Here is a 23,192-nt window from a genome sequence, read left to right as displayed (position 1 = left end):
AGTAGAGGCCTTGAAGGCCAGAGAGTCACCACCACGCCTTCTTCCACCCCCGAGCGCCGAGGCTGATGGGATACGCTAGCCTCCTTAGACACTGCCACCTGGTGGACAATTCGTTATTTTACAGCTTTAAGTAGCTCGTTTGAAAGCGTCGTTTAGCTGTTCTGGGTGTTCATACCACATCTTTCCAGTCTTTAGTCTTCAATTTCTTCATCTCGGATTGTTCCTCTTTTCAGCAGGTGACTTAGAGGAGAGACACAGTTTCCATTGTCTCTCCTTAAATAGGATGTCTTGGGACCGGAGGTTGGGGGGGGGGGGTCAAGCTTAATGGGGCAGGTGCTTTGCCTGTATGTAAGAGGGTCTGGGTTCGACCCCCAGCTCTCTATAAACAGAACATGGTAGTATATGCCTTTAATTATAGTACTCGGAATGTGGGGATAAAAAGTCCAGAAATGCAAGGTCATCCTCAGCTACATAGAGAGTTCAAGGCTAGGTAGGGATAAATGTCTCAAGAAAAAACAAAGAAGAAAGAAGAAAGAAGAAGAAGAAGAAGAAGAAGAAGAAGAAGAAGAAGAAGAAGAAGAAGAAGAAGAAGAAGAAGAAGAAGAAGAAGAAGAAGAAGAAGAAGAAAAAGAAGAGAAAGAAAGAAGAAGAAGAAGAAGAAGAAGAAGAAGAAGAAAAAGAAAAAGAAAAAGAAAAAGAAAAAGAAAAAGAAAAAGAAAAAGAAAAAGAAAGTATCTTCAATCAGCATTTTCCATTCTCAGAGCCAGTGGTTCTTTTCCTGCCCATCTTCCACTGTCCAGTATGTGAAGTTCCTTCCCTGGCTGACTTCCCTATGTCTACAGCAGAGCATCAGTCCTCTGTCCCTTGCTAACAGCTTCCATGTGCCCACAGCCTGAAGCTCACTGATGTGGTTAGACTAGCTGGCTATCCAGCCCCAGTTTTGGCCTCCCCAGTACTGAGATTACAGACATATGCTGACACGCCTGGCCTTTTCATGTTTGTCCTAGGGATCTGAACCACATCCTAATGCATTGCATGTATGCCAAGCAATTTACTGGTTGAGTATAATATGCATTATAGTAATAAATTGTTATGTGTTGTTTAAGCCCATTGAAAAGCTGGCTGTGGACATAGGGTTGTCACCCTGTGCCCCAGTCACACACATACTTAATACCCAAGCATATCTCTTGTAAATTGTCCCAGAGACCCCCTGGCTGGGGATGGGCTGCCTGGCTGGCTCTGTGAGAAAGCAATAGTGTAGCAAAATGGCCCAAAGAGTAAAAATACCAGGTCCGGGAGGAAAGAAGGAGAGTATCTGAGTTAACACACCGTGTCCTTGATCACAGCTGATCATTCCCTCTGACCTTCCTGACATAAAGATGCTGGCGGTGGGAATGGCTCATTGGACATCTTACCTAAGAGAAGCCGTTCTTCCTGGAACCCTTTTTGTGGGTGAGAGAGAGGCTCCAATTAGCTGGTTTTTGCTCTCCAGGTCTCCTCCGTTGCTTTCTGCTGGATGACGTAAGTGTCTGATCTTATGAACTACTACCTCCTGCTTGCTGTCTCTTTCTTTCATTTTTGTTTGCTGTATACCTAAAAAAATACTTGCTTGAAAATAGCACAGCGATCGCAGATCATTCTTTGTTCAGGACACTGGGCCATCTCCCCAGGCCCCTGGCAATGCATTTCTTAAACTCGATTTCCCATTGTTCTGTTTGGAGAACATCTACTATTCTGCCTGCAGGGTGATTGACAAACTAGGTGTTTCCCTGCCCGCTGCAGGTTGCTGCTGAACCTATCTGGTGAGCTTATTCCCATCATTGACTTTTTCAGGTCTTTCACACTCACTTCTTCTTTTCTTTGTGGAGACTGTTCCCTGCTGATGCTTTTTAAAACCACTGGTCACACGATTGTTTATAGCTGGGTGTGGTGGCGTGCTCCTTTAATTCCAGCCCTTGGGAGGCAAAGGCAAGTGGATTTCTGTGAGTTTGAGGATGGTCTGGTTTACACAGTGAGTTGCAGGACAGCCAGGGCTATGTAAGCAATGGTTCTCAACCTGTGGGTTGTGAGTTCCTTGGGTGGGGGGGGGGCGGGGAGGTGTCAAAGGACTCTTTCACAGGGGTTACCTAAGACCATCACAAAACACAGATATTTTCACTATGATTCATAGCAGTAACAAAATTACAGTTATGAAATAAAATAACTTTATGATTTGGGATCAACACAAGTGAGGAACTGTATTAAGGGTCACGGCATCAGGAAGGGTGCGAGCCACTGGCTTACAGTGTTTCTAGTCTGTACCTTTTGCCATTTCTGGTGCGATATAGGTATGTAAGACCCAAAATGACCCCCCAGGAACTCACTGGCGTGTTGTTCTTTGGATCCTGAGGTTTCTAGCCTCTGACATCTTTCCTCTTTTCAACGTCTAGTTGTTCTACCTACGACGCACAAGTTCTTACTGTCCTTCGTAGGAAGAATACAAACATGTTTATCTTGTCGAGAAATGAAGCTTTTCATGTAAATTTTCTCTAACAATTCATCTTATCTCTTTATTTTCTCTCCGTTCTTGAACTTATTCATTGCCATCATTTTAGTAATGTTTGAGTGACAGTTGAAAATAATTGTACTTCCCACAGGACCATTGCTATTTTTCTGGGGAAATAATGAACTGTATTTACATTCCACGGTGATAAGCCAGAACATAATGATTTCACTGTGTAGAGCGTCTTAGTAGAAGTACACGAAGTGTATGTTGGTGGCTCAGTCTCGAAGAGTCAGATTAGTTGACTCTGTCTGTCTTCCTGTGGAGTTCCTACCCCCTTCAGGGTCCACAATCCTCCCTCCTATTCTTCCATAAGAGTCCCCACTGTTTGTCTATGGGTGGCTGCTTCTGTCTGAGTCAGCTTCTGCGTGGAGAACAAACACAGGCTGGACCTAGGCCTCCCCTCACATATGTAGCAAATGTGCGGCTTGGTCTTCATGTGGGTCCCAAACAACTGGAGCGGAGGCTATTGCAAAAGCTGTTGCCTTTCTGTGATTTGTTCTAGCTGGGCTGCCTTGTCTGGCCTCAGTGGGAGAGAAAGTGCCTAGCCTCGAAGAGACTTGAAGTCCAGGGTGTGGGGATGGGGGGGGGCGTGGGGGGGGGGTGACCAGAGGTCCTTCACCTGCTCAGCGGAGAAGGGGAGGGTAGATGGGGAAGGATTGTGAGAAGGGTGATCAGGAAGGAGGCAGTGAGCGAAATGTAAAGTATGCAAGTAAAAAATTAAATTAAATGAAAAAAAGAAGTGCATAAAGTATGCTTAAGACAAGAAAATAAACCTTTGGTTTCACAGGCCATGTGGGCGTGGGATTCTTGGATCCCTCAAGTGAAGGTTCAAGACAAACCTCCCAAGCATCTACCGAGATAATCTTAATTCAGGGAAGTCTGAAGGAATTTATTCCAGAAATTATAGGTAAGAAATGGACCTTAACATTTGAGTGTTTCCAAGTAATAACACATTAGAAAACAAAGCAGTTTTCTCCAAATGAGCTCCGTGTTCACTGGTTACTAAGCCTGTGGGCTCACTCTCCCATGGTGTGTGGGAAGAGGCCCACAGTCACTGTGCAAAAGCCTAATGCCTTTATTCACTATCACTTTAGACTTCAGCCAAAGAACAGCAAAACCTTCCATATTCAGACTAGAGATACGTGGCACAAAAGAGTGAACAAACAGCGGGGGGGGGGGGGGGGGGGGGGGGGAGATGGCCCAGTAGATAAAGCGTTTGTTGTGCAAATGTAAGAACTGGAGTTCGAGCCCCTTGCACCCACATCAATGCCAGGCAAGAGGATGGCAACTTGCCTGTAATCCCCGCGCTTGGACGGCAGAGACAAGAGATGTCTGAAGCAAGCTGGCTAGCTGGGCTATCCAAATCGCCGAGCTCTAGTCAAGTGAGAGACCCTGAAGAGTATTGAGGAAGACACTTGACAGTAAGCTCTAGTGTACACAGGCACCCACACGTGTATGTATGCTCACACACATGCAAACATGCATATATACATACACGGATACTACACAAAATAGGCATACAATAACAGATGAATTAAACCCACGGTATTTACTGGTGAGTCAGCGGATCTGCCCGTACAAACTAGGCTAACATCTTAGTCTCATATGTACTGCTCTCCTTGGAGATGCTAACTGAAGATTTCTTGCTGTGGTCCTGGAGTGAGCGCCCGGTAGACAGCTTTCCTTAACTGCTCAGAAATAAGCCACGGCTTCCCCACCGTGTCTTCTTGGGAGAGTCAACAGGGTATTGACACTGGGTTTCCTACGGCTTCTGTCTGCATTGAAAGGCAGGGTTAAAAACAAAACAAAACAAAACAGATTTAGACATAGAAACCAGGTTGTATGGGTACCATGTCTGGTAAGAAAGCAGTGCTCAGGCTAAGCTAATGTATCAAGTAGGGGATGGCAAAGCCTCTAACTCTCCACTCTTTAATTGTTTGAGGAGTCCTTCTCATGCTTCAGGATAGAAGCAGGCTTCCAGGAGAGAGGTTCTCTGGGGCCCAGCTGTCTGAAAACAAGTCATTAACTTAAAAATGAGAAGCAAAAAGCTATACCCTCAGCACCTCCCCAGATTCTCCTCACTGCTTACATATTAACTCATGCTTCTCCAATATAAAGACATCTGCATTAAACATGTGTGATACCATCGCATAGCAGGCTCTTAACTTAAGACAACCAATTATTCTAAGGCCCTTTGAGAGGTTTAGAAAATTCTCTCTCATCAAAAGCCCCAACACTAGACCATGCAAAATTCAAGAATGTTTGTCCCAGAGAACTCATTTTTCCTTTCTTTTTATTGGTTATTTTATGTATTTACATTTCAAATGTTATCCCCATCCCAGTTTTCCCTTCACAAACGCCCTATCTCCTCCCTCTCCCCTCTCCCCTCTCCCCTCTCCCCTCTCCCCTCTCCCCTCTCCCCTCTCCCCTCTCCCCTCTCCCCTCTCCCCTCTCCCCTCTCCCCTCTCCCCTCTCCCCTCTCCCCTCTCCCCTCTCCCCTCTCCCCTCTCCCCTCTCTCCCCTCTCTCCCCTCTCCCCTCTCACTATGAAGGTGCTCCCCTACCCACCCACTCCTGCCTCAGCTCCCTAGCATTCCCCTGTCCTGGGTCATCGAGCCTCCACAGGACAGAGGGACTTCCCTTCCAGTGATGCCCGGTAAAGCAATCCTCTGCTACATATCCAGCTGAGCCATAAGTTCCCCCCAACCCCACGCCCCCCATGTGTACTCTTTGGTTGGTGGGTTAGTCCCTGGGAGCTTTGAGGGGTGTACTCTCTGGTTTTGTGTGTCAGCTTGACACAAGATGGAATTATCACAGAGAAAGGAGTTTCAGTTGAGGAAATGCCTCCATGAGATCCAGCTGTAAGGCATTTTCTCAATTAATGATCAGGGGGAAAGGGCCTCTTGTGGGTGGTACCATCTCTGGGCTGATAGTCTTGGGTTCTATAAGAGAGCAAGCTGAGAAAGCCAGTGGAAGCAAGCCAGTAAGGAACATCCCTTCATGGCCTCTGCATCAGCTCCTGCTTCCTGACCTGCTTGAGTTTCAGTCCTGGCATCCTTTGGTGATCAACAGCAATGTGGAAAGTGTAAGATGAATAAACCCTTTCCTCCCCAACTTGCTTCTTGGCCATGATGTTTGTGCAGGAATAGAAACCCTGACTGAGACACGGGGTCTGGTTGGTTGATATTGTTGTTCTTTCTATGGGGCTGCAAACCCCTTTAGCTCCTTCAGTCCTTGCCCTAACTTCTCCCTTGGTCCCTGGGCTCAGTCCAATGGCTGGCTATGAGCATCCGTAACTGTATTGGTATGGCCCTGGCAGAGCCTCTCAGGGGACAGCTATACCAGGCTCATGTCAGCAAGCATTTCTTGGCATCAGCAATAGTGTCTGGGTTTGGTGTCTTCAGATGGGATGGATCCTTAGGTGGGGCAGTCTCTGGATGGCCTTTCCTTTAGTCTCTGCTCCACTCTTTGCCCTGCATTTCCTTTTGACGGGAGGAATTCTGGATTAATATTTTTGAGGTGGGTGGGTGGCTTCATCCCTCAACTGAGGGTTGTGTCTGTCCACTAGATATGGACTCTACAGGTTCTGTCTCCCCTTTGTTGGGTATTTTGGCTTCTAGTATCCAATAAAATAGACTTTCAACCAAAAGTTATCAAAAAAGATAGGGAAGGACACTAAATCAAAGGAAAAATCTACCAAGAGGAACTCTCAATTCTGAACATCTATGCCCCAAATGCAAGGACCTACATCTGTAAAAGAAATATTACTGAAGCTCAAAGCACACACTGAACCTCACATAATAGTAGGAGATTTCAACTCCCCACTCTCACCAATGGATAAATCATGGAAACAGAAACTAAACAGAGACAAAGTAGAACCAATAGAAGTTATGAACCAAATGGACTTAACAGATAGCTACAGAACATTTTTCACCCTAAAACAGAAGAATATACCTTCTTCTCAACACCTCATGGTACCTTCTCAAAAGCTGACCATATAATCAGACACAAAACAAGCCTCAACAGATACAAGAAGATTGAAATATCCCATGCATCTTATCAGATTACCACAGACTTAAGGCTGGTCTTCAAAAACAACAGAAAGCCCACATACACATGGAAGCTGAACAACACCCTACTCAATGATAACTTGGTTAGGGAAGAAATAAAGAAAGAAATTAAAGACTGTTTAGAATCTAACGAAAATGAAGGCACAACATACCCAAACTTATGGGACACAATGAAAGCAGTGCTAAGAGGAAAATTCATAGCTCTGAGTGCCTCTAAAAAGAAACTGGAGAGAGCATATACTAGCAGCTTGACAGCACACCTGAAAACTCTTGAACAACAACAACAACAACAAGCAGCAAATACATCCAAGAGGAGTAGATGGCAGGAAATAAACTCAGGGCTGAAATCAACCAAGTAAAAACAAGTAGAACTATACAAAGAATCAACAAAACCCAGAGAACTTGACACATTTCCTTGGATGTACCAAAGGCACCAGGCAGCACAGAGGTACACCAGCCCCAACAGGAGTGTGTGTCAGCACACACACACTCATAGCATCAGGACCTAGGAAAGGCCTACCTAGCTCAGAGGACCTGAGAAATAAACACTGGCAGACAAATGAGTGGGAAATGACAGACAGGTAAGTTTGGAAACTGGATTCTCTGTCAGACTAGGAGGTAGAAGTTCCAGATATTAGCTGAGGACCAAAGGCTAGACCACATGACAAACAAGGTTCATAGTGAGGAAGCCCACACAGGCAAGAGCCTAAAGAAAAAGAGGGCTCTGGCCCAAGGACACATTTTTCCTATCAGAAGTGACCCTCTCCCATGCCATGGCTGGTTTCTTAGTCCGTTGTGTAGGTAAAGTCTTGTCACATGAGACGAACAGCAAGGACTCTGCTCCCTGACTGATGATGAAGGCCTGACACAGCAGGTCTTCAATACCGCAAGCCACAAAGGCGTGGAGGAAGCTGGCGTGGGTGCTGGGTGTGCTCTATGAAGCTGTCACAGGGACTGTTGAGTCCTCAGGCCAGCATTGAGGACCATGTGGGACAAACCCACAGAGGCAGAAGCAGTGCTGTGGGGGGTACCTGCAGTGTTCTGAGTCCTTCCTGATCAAAGTTTTCAGGAGCGATTTCAGGAGCATATGGCAAGGTATGATAGTGTGGGGCATTTCTTGGCTGGCAGAAGAGTAACATCTTTTGTATCTTCCATGATGTAGTTCTGGTGTTTGGAACAGGTAGCCACACAGGTTCAGATCTCAGGAGAGTGGTTTTCCCCCTATAATGCTGGGCATTGGCATTGGCTCTAAGCTGCCACGTCTAGCTAGGCACACGCTCTACCACGGGGTGGCAGCTCCAGCCCTTCTTTACGTGCCTATGTGTGTGTGCGCGTGTATGCAGGCCCGAGATTGAAGTCAGTGTCTTCCTTGGGAGTTCTCTGCCTTATTTTTGGAGACACGGAACCGCTTTGCCTAGCCTGGTTGACCAGCAAGCTCAAGGAATCTTTTTGTCTCTGCCCTCCCAGCACTGAGGAAAACATGCTTTTCTTTCATTTCTAATAGTGGAAAAGGTGCCTCTCCTCTGTGCTCTGTGTTTCATTAGAAGCTATGCTGCAAAGATGGCTTCTTCAGGTCTCGCCTACACAACTCAGATCACACTCACTCGATGCCCCATCCTCCAGTTTGTGGTGATTCTACATGGTGCCCAGTTACCAAACATAAGCTTTATAAATTTGGCAGTGGAAAAAAGTTTCCACTGAATATGCCATCACCAGGAACTAAGTCAAAATCAAATGTGCAGTGATTCCAAGGTTGTGGTTGCTCGGGTTTTCTCAGAATACTTCACTCCAGGTCTGGTTCTGCGCATTTGACCCACCCTTGGCACTGTGCATGATGTCACATGACATAAGGGCAATGAATTCCGCAAGCAACACCAAGCTCAGATTTGAGACTGTTTATATTACAAAGTGTAATGTTTTTACTGTACAAAGTTTCCTGCCCTTATCAACAATGGCTTAATTGTGGAAAAAAAAAGACTTGATTTTTCCCCCCTATTGTCATTCCTTACATTGGATAATGTAAGTATCCAATTACTTGGGGTGTGGTGAGTTAGAATGTTTGATTTTAAAAAACTGCTGTTTGAGTGGCTAATGGGTTTCATAAAAATTTGCTCAATGACTCTTGGCTTGGGATTAGGAAAGAACTCTCAACTTCTGAAATGGCTCAAAGCAGCAGTCTCAGCGCTGATGACTGTAAAACCAAGAAGTACTGATGACGGATGCTGTGTCTGAGTAGCACATATTCAGCGGTGATTTGGAAAAAGATAAGCAAGCCTGTTTAGCTCAATTAGCATATAAGTGTTTGTGAAATTCTGTGTACCAAAGAACTGTTTTAAAATAAATCCTTTAGGATGGATTAGCACTGGATGCTTGATTTGTGTACCCTCTGAGACCCTTCAGCAGGCAGCAGGCTTGCCATTCTGGCAGTCATTCTAGATAAACACTGGAGTGTCACATCCGTTTGCTGACACACCTCTCCTCTTCCCTGCAGTTTGCTTTTCAGTCTGGTGGTGGGACTGGGGATGGGGAGGGGAGGGGGATGGTGTTAGGAAGTAGATACATGCTGTGATGTTATTTTTCTCATTTTATTAAATTTGATTCGAACATTCTCTACTTTCCAATTATATCAAGAGTATACGGTTTTGATAAATACAAGTATATGCATTTTTCTTTTTCTTTGAGACAGGTTCTTGCTATGTGGCCCAGGCTGGCCTCAAAATTAGTGGTCCTCCTGCTTCCTTGCCTTAGATGGCGGAGGTTACAGGTGTGTCCCACTATGCCCACCCCTTTTCTGTTTTGTGTTATTCTGTAATGAAATACTAGGAGACAGCTAGGCTGCTAACGGTGTTTCCAGCTCTCTGCAAGTTTCTCATCATCTTTGAAGCATGTGTTATATTCCCTGTGTTGGAATCACTTAGGTACTAGCCAGCACACCCAGCATATATAATGAGTCAAATTAGACTTCTAAGAATGTCTACCAGCCAAAACAACTCTAATTGTATTTTTGTATCCTTTCCAGAAGTCTCCTATTTGACTGTTTTCTGCAACAGTCTCTACTGACTGTCCTTTGTTTTTTGATTTACAACACTTGATAATGCTAACAGAAGCTTTTCTATTTGTCTTTATGGTGGGGGAAAAGTTGTGAGGTTCCCTCTGCCTCTATGGTGGAGATGCCTTCCACAGAAACTGAGCTGCCTGGGTTCTAGGCATCTTCCCTGCTATGTCCAGTTCCTTCTCAAATTCACCCCATTCAGCCCTTCCTTGTATCCCAACATCTGCAAATTCATGTATCTGAAACTCTCAAAGTTATTTTCCAAAATCCAGCAGTCTTCTAATTCAGCCCTCTCCACAGCTGCCCACACACTCATTCCTTACGTTATCTTTAAAATCAATTTTAGGTTCCTTGTGTCTTATCAGATCCTAAATCAAAAGCCTGGTTGATACTGGGCTCTTTCAGAAAGGATATGCTCATCACAGATGACAGTGTGTACAGATGCTGTAGTCATGGGAAATACTTGGCATTCTAACAGGTGGTGCTCAGGTCTGAACCATGACCCCCGAGGCCTGTGCATGGCAGGCCACTGCTTTACCACTGGGCTACGGCCCCAGCATTAGATCAGCAACCTAAACTTCCCTTATACCTCTGTCACTTCGGCTCAACCTCAATGACAATCTCAGACTAAATCCACATCATCAGCAAGGCATTTATTCGGTACTGTTTCTAAACGTTCCACCCTAAAATTTTCTACAATCATTGCTCTTATTTTCCACTAAAGCTTTGACTTTGTCTTGATTTCTTCATATTCTATTTGAATACATAATTTTTGCTTAAGTTGAGGCATCCATACTAACCCTGGCCCCACCTTTGGACGTAGAGGATCTTACTATGCAAACCAGGCTGGCCTGGAGCTCAGACCTGCCTTTGCCTCCTGAGTGCTGGGGTTAAAGGCGTGAGCCATGCCCAGCTATACAATCATTTGTAATTACCATACTACTTTCAATCTAATCATGAAACTGTTTTGTCTTCAGTCTTCCAGGATGGACTCAAAACTGCACTGTACTCTTAACCCCTCTTAATTCCACTCTACTGGCTGAGGCCAGCCTCTCATTCCTGCTCCCTTTACCCACACTGTTACACAGTAACAGGAAAACATCCCGCTTGACCCTAGCCAAAAGCACGAACCAAGTGACATGCTTGCTGTAACCCATTACTGATTAATGCTTTATCAGATTCCATTGCCAAGGTTTTAAGTTCTAGGTCACTAATGCAAAGTTATTTTGAATCAGTACTAGAACTGGCATTTTGTTTTGTTTTTCTTTTTTTTTTTTTTTTAGATATTTTCTTTATTTATATTTCAAATGTTATCCCCATTCCTAATTTCCCCTCTGAAAATCCCCTATCCCCTTCCCCCTCCTCCTGCTCCCCAACCCACTCACTCCCATTCCTGGTCCTGGCATTCCCCTATACTGGGGCATAAAGCCTTCACAGGACCAAGGGCCTCTCCTTGATGACCAACTAGGCCATTCTCTGCTAAATATATAGCTATAGACACAAGTTCCACCATGTGTTTTCTTTGATTGGTGGTTTAGTTCCAAGGAGCTCTGGGGGTACTTGTTAGTTCATATTGATGCTCGTCCTATGGGGCATCAGACCCCTTCAGCTTCTTGCGTACTTTCTCTGGCTCCTTCATTGGGGACCTTGTGCTCCATCCAATGGATGACTGTAAGCATCAACTTCTGTATTTGCCAGGCACTGACAGAGCCTCGCAGGAGACAGCTATATCGGGCTTCTGTCAGCAGGTAGAGCTGGCATTTTGAATGCCAGTGACAATAAGACATGCAGACCTAGCTGGGAGTGGTGGCATATGCCTTTAATTCCAGCACTCGGGAGGCAGAGGCAGAGGCAGAGGCAGAGGCAGGCAGATTTCTGAGTTCGAGGCCAGCCTGGTCTACAAAGTGAGTTCCAGGACAGCCAGGGCTATACAGAGAAACCCTGTCTTGGAACACCCCCCCCCCAAAAAAAAGAGACATGCTGACGTTTGACGTTTATATGCATGTGAGCAATGGCCACTGTATTTACATTGCTGGTAACAATTCCTAGACATCCGAAAAACTGAGCACAATTAGTAGATTATGTTTATAAAAACAACCAAAAGACGTCTGGATTCAGGTATGAAAAGTGATAAAACTCAGGATAGGATTTCCAACAGTTAAACCAAACCTCTACAAAAGTAACATGGATAGTCTAATCTCACCTAAAAGCCAGTATGAAGCCCCTGGAAAATTAAAACTTTTATCATACTTCAGGCAGCCTACTGAACCACACAGTGGAAGAAAGTTCCAGGAAGTTTTCTTATCTAAATATCTTCTAAATTGAAAAGATGGCCTTTAAGAGATATGGATGCTCACAGTCAGCTAATGGATGGATCACAGGGCCCCCAATGGAGGAGCTAGAGAAAGTACCCAAGGAGCTAAAGGGATCTGCAACCCTATAGGTGGAACAACAATATGAACTAATCAGTACCCCCAGAGCGTGTCTCTAGCTGCATATGTATCAGAAGATGGCCTAGTCGGCCATCACTGGAAAGAGAGGCCCATTGGTCGTGCAAACTTTATATGCCTCAGTACAGGGGAACGCCAGGGCCAAGAAGTGGGAGTGGGTGGGTAGGGGAGTAGGGGGAGGGTATGGGGGATTTTGGGAGAGCATTGGAAATGTAAATGAGGAAAATACCTAATAAAAATATTAAAAAAAAAAAGGGATCTCTGTTCAGATGGCTGACGACATACCACCAAGCAGACCAGGAAACAACAAAGGAAGGGAAGGACATTGGCTACTCCAGGTACTCAGCTTGGAGCCAAACACCACGCTGGCTCCATCTTCTCAACCCACCTCCCATTCTCTTCCAGTTGGTTCCTTAACAGACATGAGGCTGAGATGGTGAGCCTGCTCTGAGATTCTTGCAATTCAAGGTCACATTGTAAATGACATCTATCACAAGCTGGCCCAGACTGAAACCTCTCGGAACTTCCTCAGGAGACTTCTGAGAGAGGCCAAATGCCACTGAAGCACAGCCTATGGCTGTCTCTGCTTCTCTTGTCTGGACCAAGAGTTCCCTGTCAGCACAGCCCATGTTTCTTACATAGCTCCACATTCCCAACCCATTAGAGCAGCAATTTTGGGGGAACTTGTTAAATAACCAGGGGACACTGACTTCATCACGGTCATGCCTGAGATGGCAGGACAGGTTATTCTAACTGTGCTTCACCATGTAGCATGGGTCTATACGCCTCTTGGGCGTTCCTGATCTGAAAGGCAGCACATAGGATACCTGTGGAGTGGGCCATGCCGTGGTAAAGCCCTGTGTGGCTACTGTGTGTGGTGCTCCTGAACGCATCATTCTGGATGCTGCACACTTGTGGCTGCTATGTAAACAGTCACTTCTGAAACAAAACCTTCTGTTAGTCAATTCATAAAGATGGGAACACTTTATAGGTGGCTCCCCATATCCTGCCTCTGGTACTATTTTCTCTTCAAGTTAGGTAGAAAAACTAAGCTTAATACTTTCAGGATTAGAGCAGTAACCATCTACTGTTTTTGAATAAAGCTTATGAGACAACACACAAAGAAAGACAAACATCATAAAATAACTTTTATACAGGATTAGTAGATCTGTTTACATATAAAAAACAAAGGACCTCAGTACAGTTAGATTTCACATAAATTACACAGATTAACTTTTTAAAACTACTATTCAATTCTTTTAAAGTCCCTTTTAAGTTTTCATTTTGAAGGCACAGTGCATGAAATAAAACAAAAGACTGAAGCACTTAAGACAAATGGGTGTTATGTCATAGGAATAGTTGTGGAGAATTTTGGATCTGGGGAAGTATTCTGAAAAAAAAAAAAAAGAGGTAAAAGGAACATAAAAAAATACCATGTCACACTTCCAAAAATCTGCAGCATTGAATGTAGCTAGTACATTCATGTTACACTATTTATAAACATTGTAATTGTCTATATTTACATAATTTTTATCCAATTGCCTCAAAATGGTAACCTATTTTCAAATTTCAAAATCAACCAGGATAATACTTTGAGAGTTAAGTGGAACATTAATGAAGTTTTTCCAAGTATAAAGGAAAAGTGTACTTGGGAGGGTTTTCTTCAAAAAACTAGAAACCCAAATTCAATTGACATTAATTGAAGGCCCTATTTACCCCCCAAACTGCTATAATTAAAACAAATCAGAAACCTAAAGTTATCAACAAGTTGCTAGACAGAAAGATCATTGAATATTTAACCATTAGTGGCATTTTAGTAATAACAATAAAGGAAAAATTGGGGGAAGAGACTTGGGTGCTACCGTAAAACCATCCAGCAGAGACCCACACTGCAGGACACCATGACATGTTCATAGCCAAGAAGCTTCTCAGAGAGTGGGGACCAAACCTGGCACAAGGGTGAGTCTGGCAGACGAGAAACCTCTAATGCTGGGGACAGGTGGAAATGAATGGAGTATCGAGCCATGGTTCCTGGAGAGCTGGTGCTAGCTCAAAAACGCAGCAAGTTCAGACATAAGCACGACCCTTTTATTTTTCACTCATAATTAGTTTTAAATTCAATATTCATTAATTCATCAAATCTCATTCAGGTGAAATTACCAAAGATTAACCAGCCAAGCACACTGAGCCAAACATACAATGTTTCCTTCCCCAAAGCTAACAGCGTCCCAAAGCCAGTTCTCTTCGGTGAGAATGGCAAGTGTTTTTCATTGGATCAGATCCCAGCACCACCCGGAGTTCACTGCTACACCAAAGCTGGTGTAGTTACTTGAGATCATCTTACCAAACCCTATCAGCACAAGTGCATCCGCACAAGCAGAACTGTGAACATCACCTATCCATCACATTGTTTTTGCTAAGGAGCAGGAGGGAAGAAGGCTTATAAACTCATCCCGAGGACAAAGCAACATCTTGTGAGCAAAGGAAAGGCACATCTTAGACTGGGGCAAACTTCCTAATACTGTGACACTTGAGTCCAGGCCTCTGAAGAAATGGAAGGTCTCCAGGAGAAACACTGGAGGCACGCACTGCCCACCCCATATGGCTTCAGTGCCCTTGGCTGCCGAAGTAGTGTAGGATTAGATTGGTTTCACAACCCAAAGAAGGCTGGGCTAAGAACAAAGTCTTGTAGTCATGGGTCTTGTACATTCATGTTCGTAGGTGACAGGCTGGGGAGGCCGGATTTTCCACCTCAGTACATTAGAAGTTCATTAAAGACTCAAAACTTAGAGCAGAATTTGGGTTTCATTTCAGGAAAAGATGACTAAGAGAACTATTCTATATATTCATCTCTAAAAAGGTTTCATACATACTTAAGAAGGCATGGCCTGTGACCGCTGAGATGAACTGTTAAAGACACACTTAATGCCAGAGAACAAGTGGAAAGTGTCCTTTAGTGAACTCTAGTAACGTGAAGGCTGTCACATGAACTTGGTTTCTATTTGTCCCAAGCAGGGCCCAGCCACAGGCCACTTGTTGGTTTTCTGACTTGGCACTTTTAAAAATAAAGCTGAAAAAGAACAATACACATCATTTAGGAAAACAAAGCATTACCGGAAGAGATGGAGTCATGTGCTCTTCATTAGCATTAACTGCCACTAACTGTTCTGTTCATGCAGAGAAGCAAGGTTCAGATATGCTGATACTAGGACAGATGTCAGAACAGCTGGACCTAAGCCACCTAGGTGACCGTGACTAACAGATACCACGATCACATTAGCTCCTTCCATCAACTAAGATGTCAACTTTACACTGTCACTTGGGTGAGTGGAGCCTTTGGGGTGGCTGATACATCAATGGCATGGATGCCGTTTGGAAAGGTAAGAGCTAGTTTTCTGATCCCCTGATTTAGTACAAGTTCAGCAGCAACTTGGCCATTAAAAACATTCAAAGATATTAAACTGTTACGTCATTGGTAAGACTCACACTTACAAAAAGCATCATTCCACTGAACAGCATTCAGACAGACACAATAAAATGCCAATCTTTTAGGTCTCTGCCTGACTGGCATTGAAGAGGACACCTTCACACCAATGTTCTATCACATGGCAGTCTTTCAGTTGACTTTTTTACATGGAAAGAACCATATTTCAAAGCTTAGAACTGAAAATTTTAACATAATTGCTTGATCAAAAAAGGAAAAAAGGAAAAGAAAAAAGAAAAAGAAAAAGACTGTCAAGGGAATCATCGGACAAAGGACTGAATTACTTTTGGAGGCCCATGTGCAGAGGCCACACTATCTCCATGACAGTATGCCATCACAGGGCGGAGGCTTAGGCCGGAGCATCAAGTGTAGACATTTTGGATCCAAGTGTACTGAGAATGTGCAAGTAGGTTTCTTCCACTTCTAGATAGTTTCAGCAGTAGAATTCAGAACCTTTAGGTGTGGGTCATATGGAAACCGCAGGTGTACACACAGAAGGGCTGAAATGCAGGAAATGCTAAGGAACAGGCGTTCCTAGGAGAATGAGTGCTTCACAGTTAAAGCAGCAGCACCTATGGGTTTTACCAGGATAAGACGGACAACGTCCTTGCTTCTGTTCCATCTACCTTTCACCTCTACTCATGGGACATCTGGTGCCTCCACAGCAAAGCCAGTGAGTTCTCCTCTAGGATAAAGATATCTAGAACTTTGCTAAACCTTACAAGAGAGGTAGTAAAATCCTGCTGAGAGCACAGCCCACCAGTTCTGACCCAGCTTGGAAATAGGTAGAAAGACAAATACGGAAGCCCGTTTATTCCATTTCCTAATGTCAGATATGTCTAAGCATCATCCAGCCTCCATTAGACCTGAATAAGAGAAACCCCAGCTATGTGCTAACTGGAGAAGAGAGCTCCTCAGTGGATGGAGAAAAATCTCGAGTTTTTAAAGCTTCGTGTCAGAGTCTGACTGGTGTCCCTGCCTTAATATTTCTGGATTCTTTTGGCCTTTAAATTAAAGAGAACAAAACTAAAGCCACTAGTAAATGCCTGATGTGCAAGATACAACATCTACTAGCTGGCTTTATGCTGTCTCTATAGAGTCTCCGAACAGCTCGTCTTAAATTAAAAAGGGAAACAAAGCGGCTGCCCCATCTTCTGCTGCATAAATAGAAATCAGATTTTTTTTTTTTTAAAGAAAAGGTTAAGAGTACTTTAAGGAAGGGAAGTTCAAAACTGCCTGTGACATTCAGAAAGTATGAATTTAGCAGGCTAACTTCCCAAAGCTCTTTGAAGGAGGAAGGAATTTCTCTTCTTACTGCAGTGTCTCCCAAGAAGAGCTGTCATTTTGCCTGGTACGTATACAGGGAGATATGCAAACCGTGCTTTTCAATGTTTGCTAGAATATAATGTTTCCTCCTCTGTGTCCGTTTCATCCTGGAACTCATGGCTTAGGAGGGACTTCTTAGAGCCAGTTGACATCATGCGAATTTCATCTTCATATTCATCATGATGCTGCCGCAGCCGGTGGAAGCCATCTTTGTGTCTATTGGACTTGATGGAGCAGATGCACCAAATGATGCAAGCCGTTAGGATCAGTGCTGACATGGTGGCACCTGTCCGACAAAACCACATGGGAGTGTTAACAAACAACTACCTCTGATGACACTATTAATAATATGCCATTTACTTTAATTGCATGCAATTAAGAGCAATTTGATTGTCTGTTGATGATCCTCTGTGGTAGACCTGGCAGGCAAGAAGTCCGGAGCCCAATCTCTGGCATCTCAACAAACCCACTCTGTTATTCCAGAAGCAGCGCCCCCACTGTAGCACGACGGGAGACACCAGTAAGCAAACCAGCAAAGCTCAGGACCCAGTCATTTCTAATTGCTTCAGAGTTATTTTCCAAGATCTTCCTTCCTTCCTTCCTTCCTTTCCTTTCTTTTCCTTTCCTTTTTCCTTTTCCCTTTTCCCTTTCCTTTCCGTTCATTTCCCCTTTTCCCCTTTTCCCCTTTCCCTTTTCCTTTCCTTTCCTTTCCTTTCCTTTCCTTTCCTCCTTTTCCTTTCCTTTCCTTTCCTTTCCTTTCCTTTCCTTTCCTTTCCTTTCCTTTCCTTTCCTTTCCCCTTTTTCCCTTTCTCTTTCCCTTTTTCCCTTTCCCTTTTTCCCTTTCCCTTTTTCCCTTTCCCTCTCCCTCTCCTCCCTCTCCCTCTCCTCCCCTCCCCTCTCCTCCCCTCCCCTCCCCTCCCCTCCCCTCCTCCTCTCCTCTCCTTCCTTCCTTCCTTCCTTCCTTCCTTCCTTCCTCCCTTCCTCCCTTCCTTCCCTTGTCTCTTTCCTGTGCTGGGAACTAACTAATCACTGGACTGTACTCCCAGCTCCCAGATTATTCTTTCTTTTCTTTTCTTTTCTTTTCTTTTCTTTTCTTTCTTTCTTTCTTTCTTTCTTTCTTTCTTTCTTTCTTTCTTTCTTTCTTTCTTCTTTTTTTAAAATTTTTACTTAAAGATGTTTAAATTATTTTTTAGAAATTTATTTTGTGTGTGCACACATGCATGCATGTGGAATTCCGAGGACAACTTGTAAACACTGGTTCTCTTTCTACTGTGGGTTTCAGGAATTGAACTCAGGTCACCAGGCTTGTGTAGCAAGATGCTGCTACCTGCTAAGCTATCTTGCCAGCATCCATCCACCCAACCTTCCATCCATCCATCCATCTATCCTGGCTCTCACTGTATCTCGGCTAGCTGAGACTAGCATAGTCCTGACTGGCCTCTAACTTGCAGTGTTCCTTCTGCCTTAAGCTCTTTTTTTATTTTAAATTTGTATACAAGATTAGCAAAATAATAGCCTTAGCCAAAAAAAAAATTGTCATGAAATAAAATCTGAATGCACAACAGCTAACTTAAATCCTGACTCCTGTGGCTTTAACCTCCAAGTACTTTGTATTTTGCCAGGTTCAGAGAGAATGGTGAGCATCCCACAAGGGGCTCTGTGATCACACCACGCCTCTAAGATGCCATTTTCACCTGAGCCCCCACACCTGCAATAGAGCTTGGATTTTTGCTTTAAGTCCAAGTTACACTGAGAAATGAATGGAAGATCATTGTGTCAAACAGACGAAATACACTGGAACATGGCTTTTTCCACATATTTTCCCCTTAACCTTTAAGCAACTCAAACAATGGCACAAATTAACCTTGGCAGGGAAACATTTCCTCTTTCCTGGACCTTGAAAAACCAAAGAGTAAATTCTAGCAACCATTATGATCTTGATACAAGGCAACACTGTTCAGTAAGACCCATTGTGCCAACTATGGCTCTAGGATCTGGGGGTGCAGATCAACTCTGTTGCCTGGAGCCTTTGTTTTAGTGGGGGACAGTAAAGGTAGACAATGCACTGGGCAGACTCATATGAGATCTGTGATAACTAAGATGATGCAAAAAATGTAGGGTTGAGATAATAACAGGTCTCTCAGTAGAGATGAATTTGAGGATAGACCTGAAAAAGTTAGGGACAAGTCACGAGAACATATAAGACAACAGCAGCTTGGGAAAATCAGGTTATGTAAGTATACTTTAGAGGAGAAGCAACTAGCTGGAGGTGTTTGTGGCGGCTAGCCACTCTCAAATTGTAACAGCAGAACTGGTTTTAATGTAAGTACTAAAAACTGAAAATCTTTACCTGACACAGTTACCACGAGTTCCCTTGGCAAACCAAATATCCGGTTATCTGTATCAAAGACTATTACCACAGAACTGGCTGCATCATGATGCACAAAGACCTAAAAGGATAAAGTTTAAGAATCATAAAAAGTCACTTATGGGGCTAGAGAGAAGCTCTGCAGAGAAGAGCAGGGGTTGCTCTTCCCAAGGACCCAGGCTTGGTTGCCAGCACACACACAGTGGCTCACAACTATCCATGACTCTAGTTCAAGGGAACCCAGGAATCCAAACCCTCTTCTGGCCTCTGCTGGCATTGCATGTGAATGATGCACAGACCATACAAGCAAATATCCACACACAACAAATGTTAAAATTAAATTTGCAAAAGCCACTTATAGGATACTGAAGCCCTGCTTCACTAAGTGCTTTGTGCTTATAAAGCAAAGCCAAGTGACATCTACACTATACAAATGCTATGCAAGTTAGTCTTCTGTTGCTGAGGAATTTTTTTTTTTTGGCAACAAAAAAGAATAGGTTCTGTAATCAAGAGGTGGGCATACTTTTTACTTCTTGCTTCCTAACAAGAGTTTCAAAATAAGACACAAGTGTTACTAACAATAAGCACTTACCAAGTCCACCTTGAGTCTCTTACCTGTGTGTGCTGCTGCTGGTACCCATCAGCAATGGCGTTGATGTTATGGACTCCAGGAGCTAGGAGCACATGGAAATAACCCCCCTCCTTTGTGTATACTTTTATTCCTTCATTGAGTACAATGACTGCTTTCGAGATTGGTTTACCAGCCTTGTCTTTTACTAACCCGTGGACTCCTTTGTGGACCTGAAAGAAAAAACAAACAAACAAACAAATAAAATAACATAATTTTCACAATGTCAGCAGATATTTTACAGGCAATAGCTTGAGGCTTGATCAAAATCAACCAAACACATGTATGTGTACATGTACACACCCTACACAAAACACAAAACCTTGTAGTTACAGTAGGGCACAGCCTATGATCCTAGCTATGTAGGAGGTAGATGTAGGAGATGGAGTTCAAGGCCACTCTCATCAAATTAACAAACCCTGTCTCAAAAAAAAAAAAAAAAAAGTATGGGTGTATTATAGCTCAGGGTTGGGTCCAAACCAACCTGACCCCGCCCGTCAGCTAGCTAACTCTCTGTCTCCAGTGACTCTGACTAATCAGTCAGTGCTTCCGAGACAGTGTCAGCCATAAGAACTCTGATACAATGAAAGCCTAAAGTGTTAGCTAGGCTTTAAACGCCTTGAATGCTTTCCCTCCATGGCAACACTGACAGTGTGCACTTGAGCTTGAAGAACAAGAAGCTCCCAATTCTATCAGAGTAACGGTCTGTGAGCGCACGGCATCTGTGGCATCAACAAAAAGATGAACAAACCTCAGGCTAGGGGATGGCTCAGAGGAAAGCAAGCTTTCCACCGCAGTGGGAGGACTGGAGCTCAGATCCCTATAACCCATGTCAAAGGCTAGGTGAGCAGGCCAGCCTACCTGTAATCCAGTGCTCAGGAGGCAGAGGCAGGGGACCCTGGGACAAGTTGGCTAGACAGATTAGCGAGGTTTGGGTACATCGAGACATGTGTCTTAGTATGTATAGTAGAAAGTGACCTCAACCTTTGACATGTACACATGTGATAGTCCATGTGTGGACAGCATACACACATAAACTCACACATTCTTTCTCTCTGCCTCTCTTTCTCTCTCTCTCTCTTACACACACACACACACACACACAAGAACAAAATTCTTCTTTCTCTATACATTTAAAAGTGTTTTAATAAAGGTTTTCATTGAGTACACTCCTAGGATGAAGCCCAGCATGCATGAGGCTCTGGGTTTGATCCTCAGTATCCGAGGGAAGCAAACAACTCAAACCCAGCTCACCTCCACCAGCATGCTAAGGAGAGACTTCTTGTTCTCTGCCCACAGGGCAGGGAGCTGAGCCGCACTTGGGAAGAAACAGCAGCTTGTGTACACGGTGATTTCTGGGCAGTGGCCATAGGTGACACTATAATCCTGGAATATAAAGTCCAGAGTCAAACTAGTACATGTGAAAATCAACTTTGTAAACAAATGAACTAAAAGGAAAATGTGTGACGTAAGCAGCTTTTGTGATAAGTCTTACAACAAGTATAAATAAATCAGCATGTACAATAAGGGTCCCTTGAGGACAGTGACTGTCATGTCCACTCTGATGTAGCAGTGCCTCCCATGGTGCCTGTAGGACAGACAGTGTACTGGGGTTTGCTGCACAAATGCCTTGTGGAGAGCCAGCTTGCCTTTCAACTCTTCAACTCCCACTGTTGCTCCCCTGGCACTGGAGGCAGAGGACAAGCACTTGTCCTGATCCTTCCAGTCTGAGCCTGCTGTGACAATGGCCACTGCTATAGTGGAGCACTTGGTCAAGTGCAGGAATCAGGTATGCAGACAGATTCCAAACTCTTCTTACCACCTTCCCCGAAACTCTCCCACTTACCTAATGATATTAACTTTCTCACATTGTCAACAAACTTTTTTTGTTATAATTTTTTCTTATTTTTGAGATTATAATGTAATCACATAATTTTTCTCTTCTCTTTTCTCCCTCCAAACTCTTCCATGTATCCCTCCTTGCTCTCTTTCAAACCCATGGCTTCTTTTTACATTGATTGCTGTTGCCTATGTTATGTAGATACATATAGATTTCTAAATATAACCTGCTCAGTCTATATACTGTAACTAATATGTATGTTTCAAGGGATGGCTATACTCAATTGGTGTGCTGTTCCTTGGGGAATACTATTTCTCCAGCTCTAACCATTCCTAAGTTGCCTGCAGTTCTTTGTATAGGGTTGAGGCCCTGTGTTTTTCCCCTACCTACTTTGGCATGTCTATTGTACTTGTCCTTGCTCGGCTCATTTTTAGGCAATTACATTGGTGAGATTTTTATAGTTTATCTCCTGCATTACTAGGAGACACAATCTCACAGCACACTCCTTCTCTGACCTACAATCCTCCCCTCTCTTCTGCAGTGCTCTCTAAGACTGCAAGTGATAGAGTTGTTTTCTAGATTTATCTCTTAGGACGGGACTCTGCAACTCTGCATTCTGATTGGTTGTAGTTTTCTGTAATGGTGTCTATATGTTGATGAAGGGTGAGGACATTTATCTGTGATATAAGGGTAAATAATTAGAATGTAGTGAGTGTTCATGCTGGTTTAGTAAAGTGGGTGGTTGTAGATTCTCTAAGACCTGTGACCTCACTAGCTCTAAATAGTTAATTAGGTTTCTAACATTACTCGTGGTTTCCTTCTTGTTGAACCTGTCTTAAGTCCAATTGGAGAGCTGTTGGTTACCACTAAGGTATTTATGCCACTACTGCATAAATAAAAAATAGGGTTATTGTGCCAGAAACTCCATTTTGATTTGATTCACTATTATCCATAATTTCCAAATGCTGTCACTGCACTTCAGTATCAAAACTAAAGCTTTAATGCTTGATTCATATCCTATTGTCACTTGTCTAGATTATTTCAAACCAGTTTCTTTGCAGTGTCTCCTTCCAAAGTATCCTAGGCTCACTATTAGCACAGCTCAGATCCCGTTCTTGCTCAAGACCTTCAGTGACTTCCACTCCTTATTAAAGCATACCAGTTCCAGGCCCTAAACTCTTTTCCTTCTTGTCTCTATTTGGTAAAGGTTACTCAGTAAACTGCTTACTGGTCTCTGCATATGCCACTTTCTCTTTCTGAGCATCCTGCATCACTATCTCTGCATCACAGAAATTAGCCTTCACATAAAGGGAAGGCTGTGGCTCTGTGGTTCTGACTTGGTATAACATTTTCTGTCTTTACATTTTCATGATATCTGGAAGATGCTCTCTTCTAGATCAAATCAATTAATTCTGAAACAGCTACTTGTT

General features: G+C 43.7%; 1 protein-coding gene across 1 annotated transcript in view; it reads right to left on the bottom strand.

Annotated features, from left to right (window-relative positions):
- Positions 1–13,249: 13,249 nt before the first annotated feature.
- Positions 13,250–23,192, bottom strand: part of Cpd (carboxypeptidase D) — a 74,083-nt gene continuing 64,140 nt past the window's right edge. The window contains exons 18-21 of the mRNA XM_021176197.3: positions 21,177–21,308; positions 19,910–20,095; positions 19,277–19,376; positions 13,250–17,212 (exon numbers count right to left, since the gene is read on the bottom strand). Of these exons, the coding sequence (XP_021031856.1) occupies positions 16,986–17,212; positions 19,277–19,376; positions 19,910–20,095; positions 21,177–21,308 (645 nt within the window). The 3' untranslated portion in view covers positions 13,250–16,985. The remainder of the gene's footprint in view (positions 17,213–19,276; positions 19,377–19,909; positions 20,096–21,176; positions 21,309–23,192) is intronic.

The sequence above is a fragment of the Mus caroli genome, unplaced genomic scaffold (assembly GCF_978045245.1).
Source record: "Mus caroli unplaced genomic scaffold, Mus_caroli_1 scaffold_13, whole genome shotgun sequence".
Lineage (NCBI taxonomy): Eukaryota > Metazoa > Chordata > Mammalia > Rodentia > Muridae > Mus > Mus caroli.
Note: the sequence above shows the minus strand (reverse complement) of the source record. Positions and strands in the feature narration are given on the sequence as shown.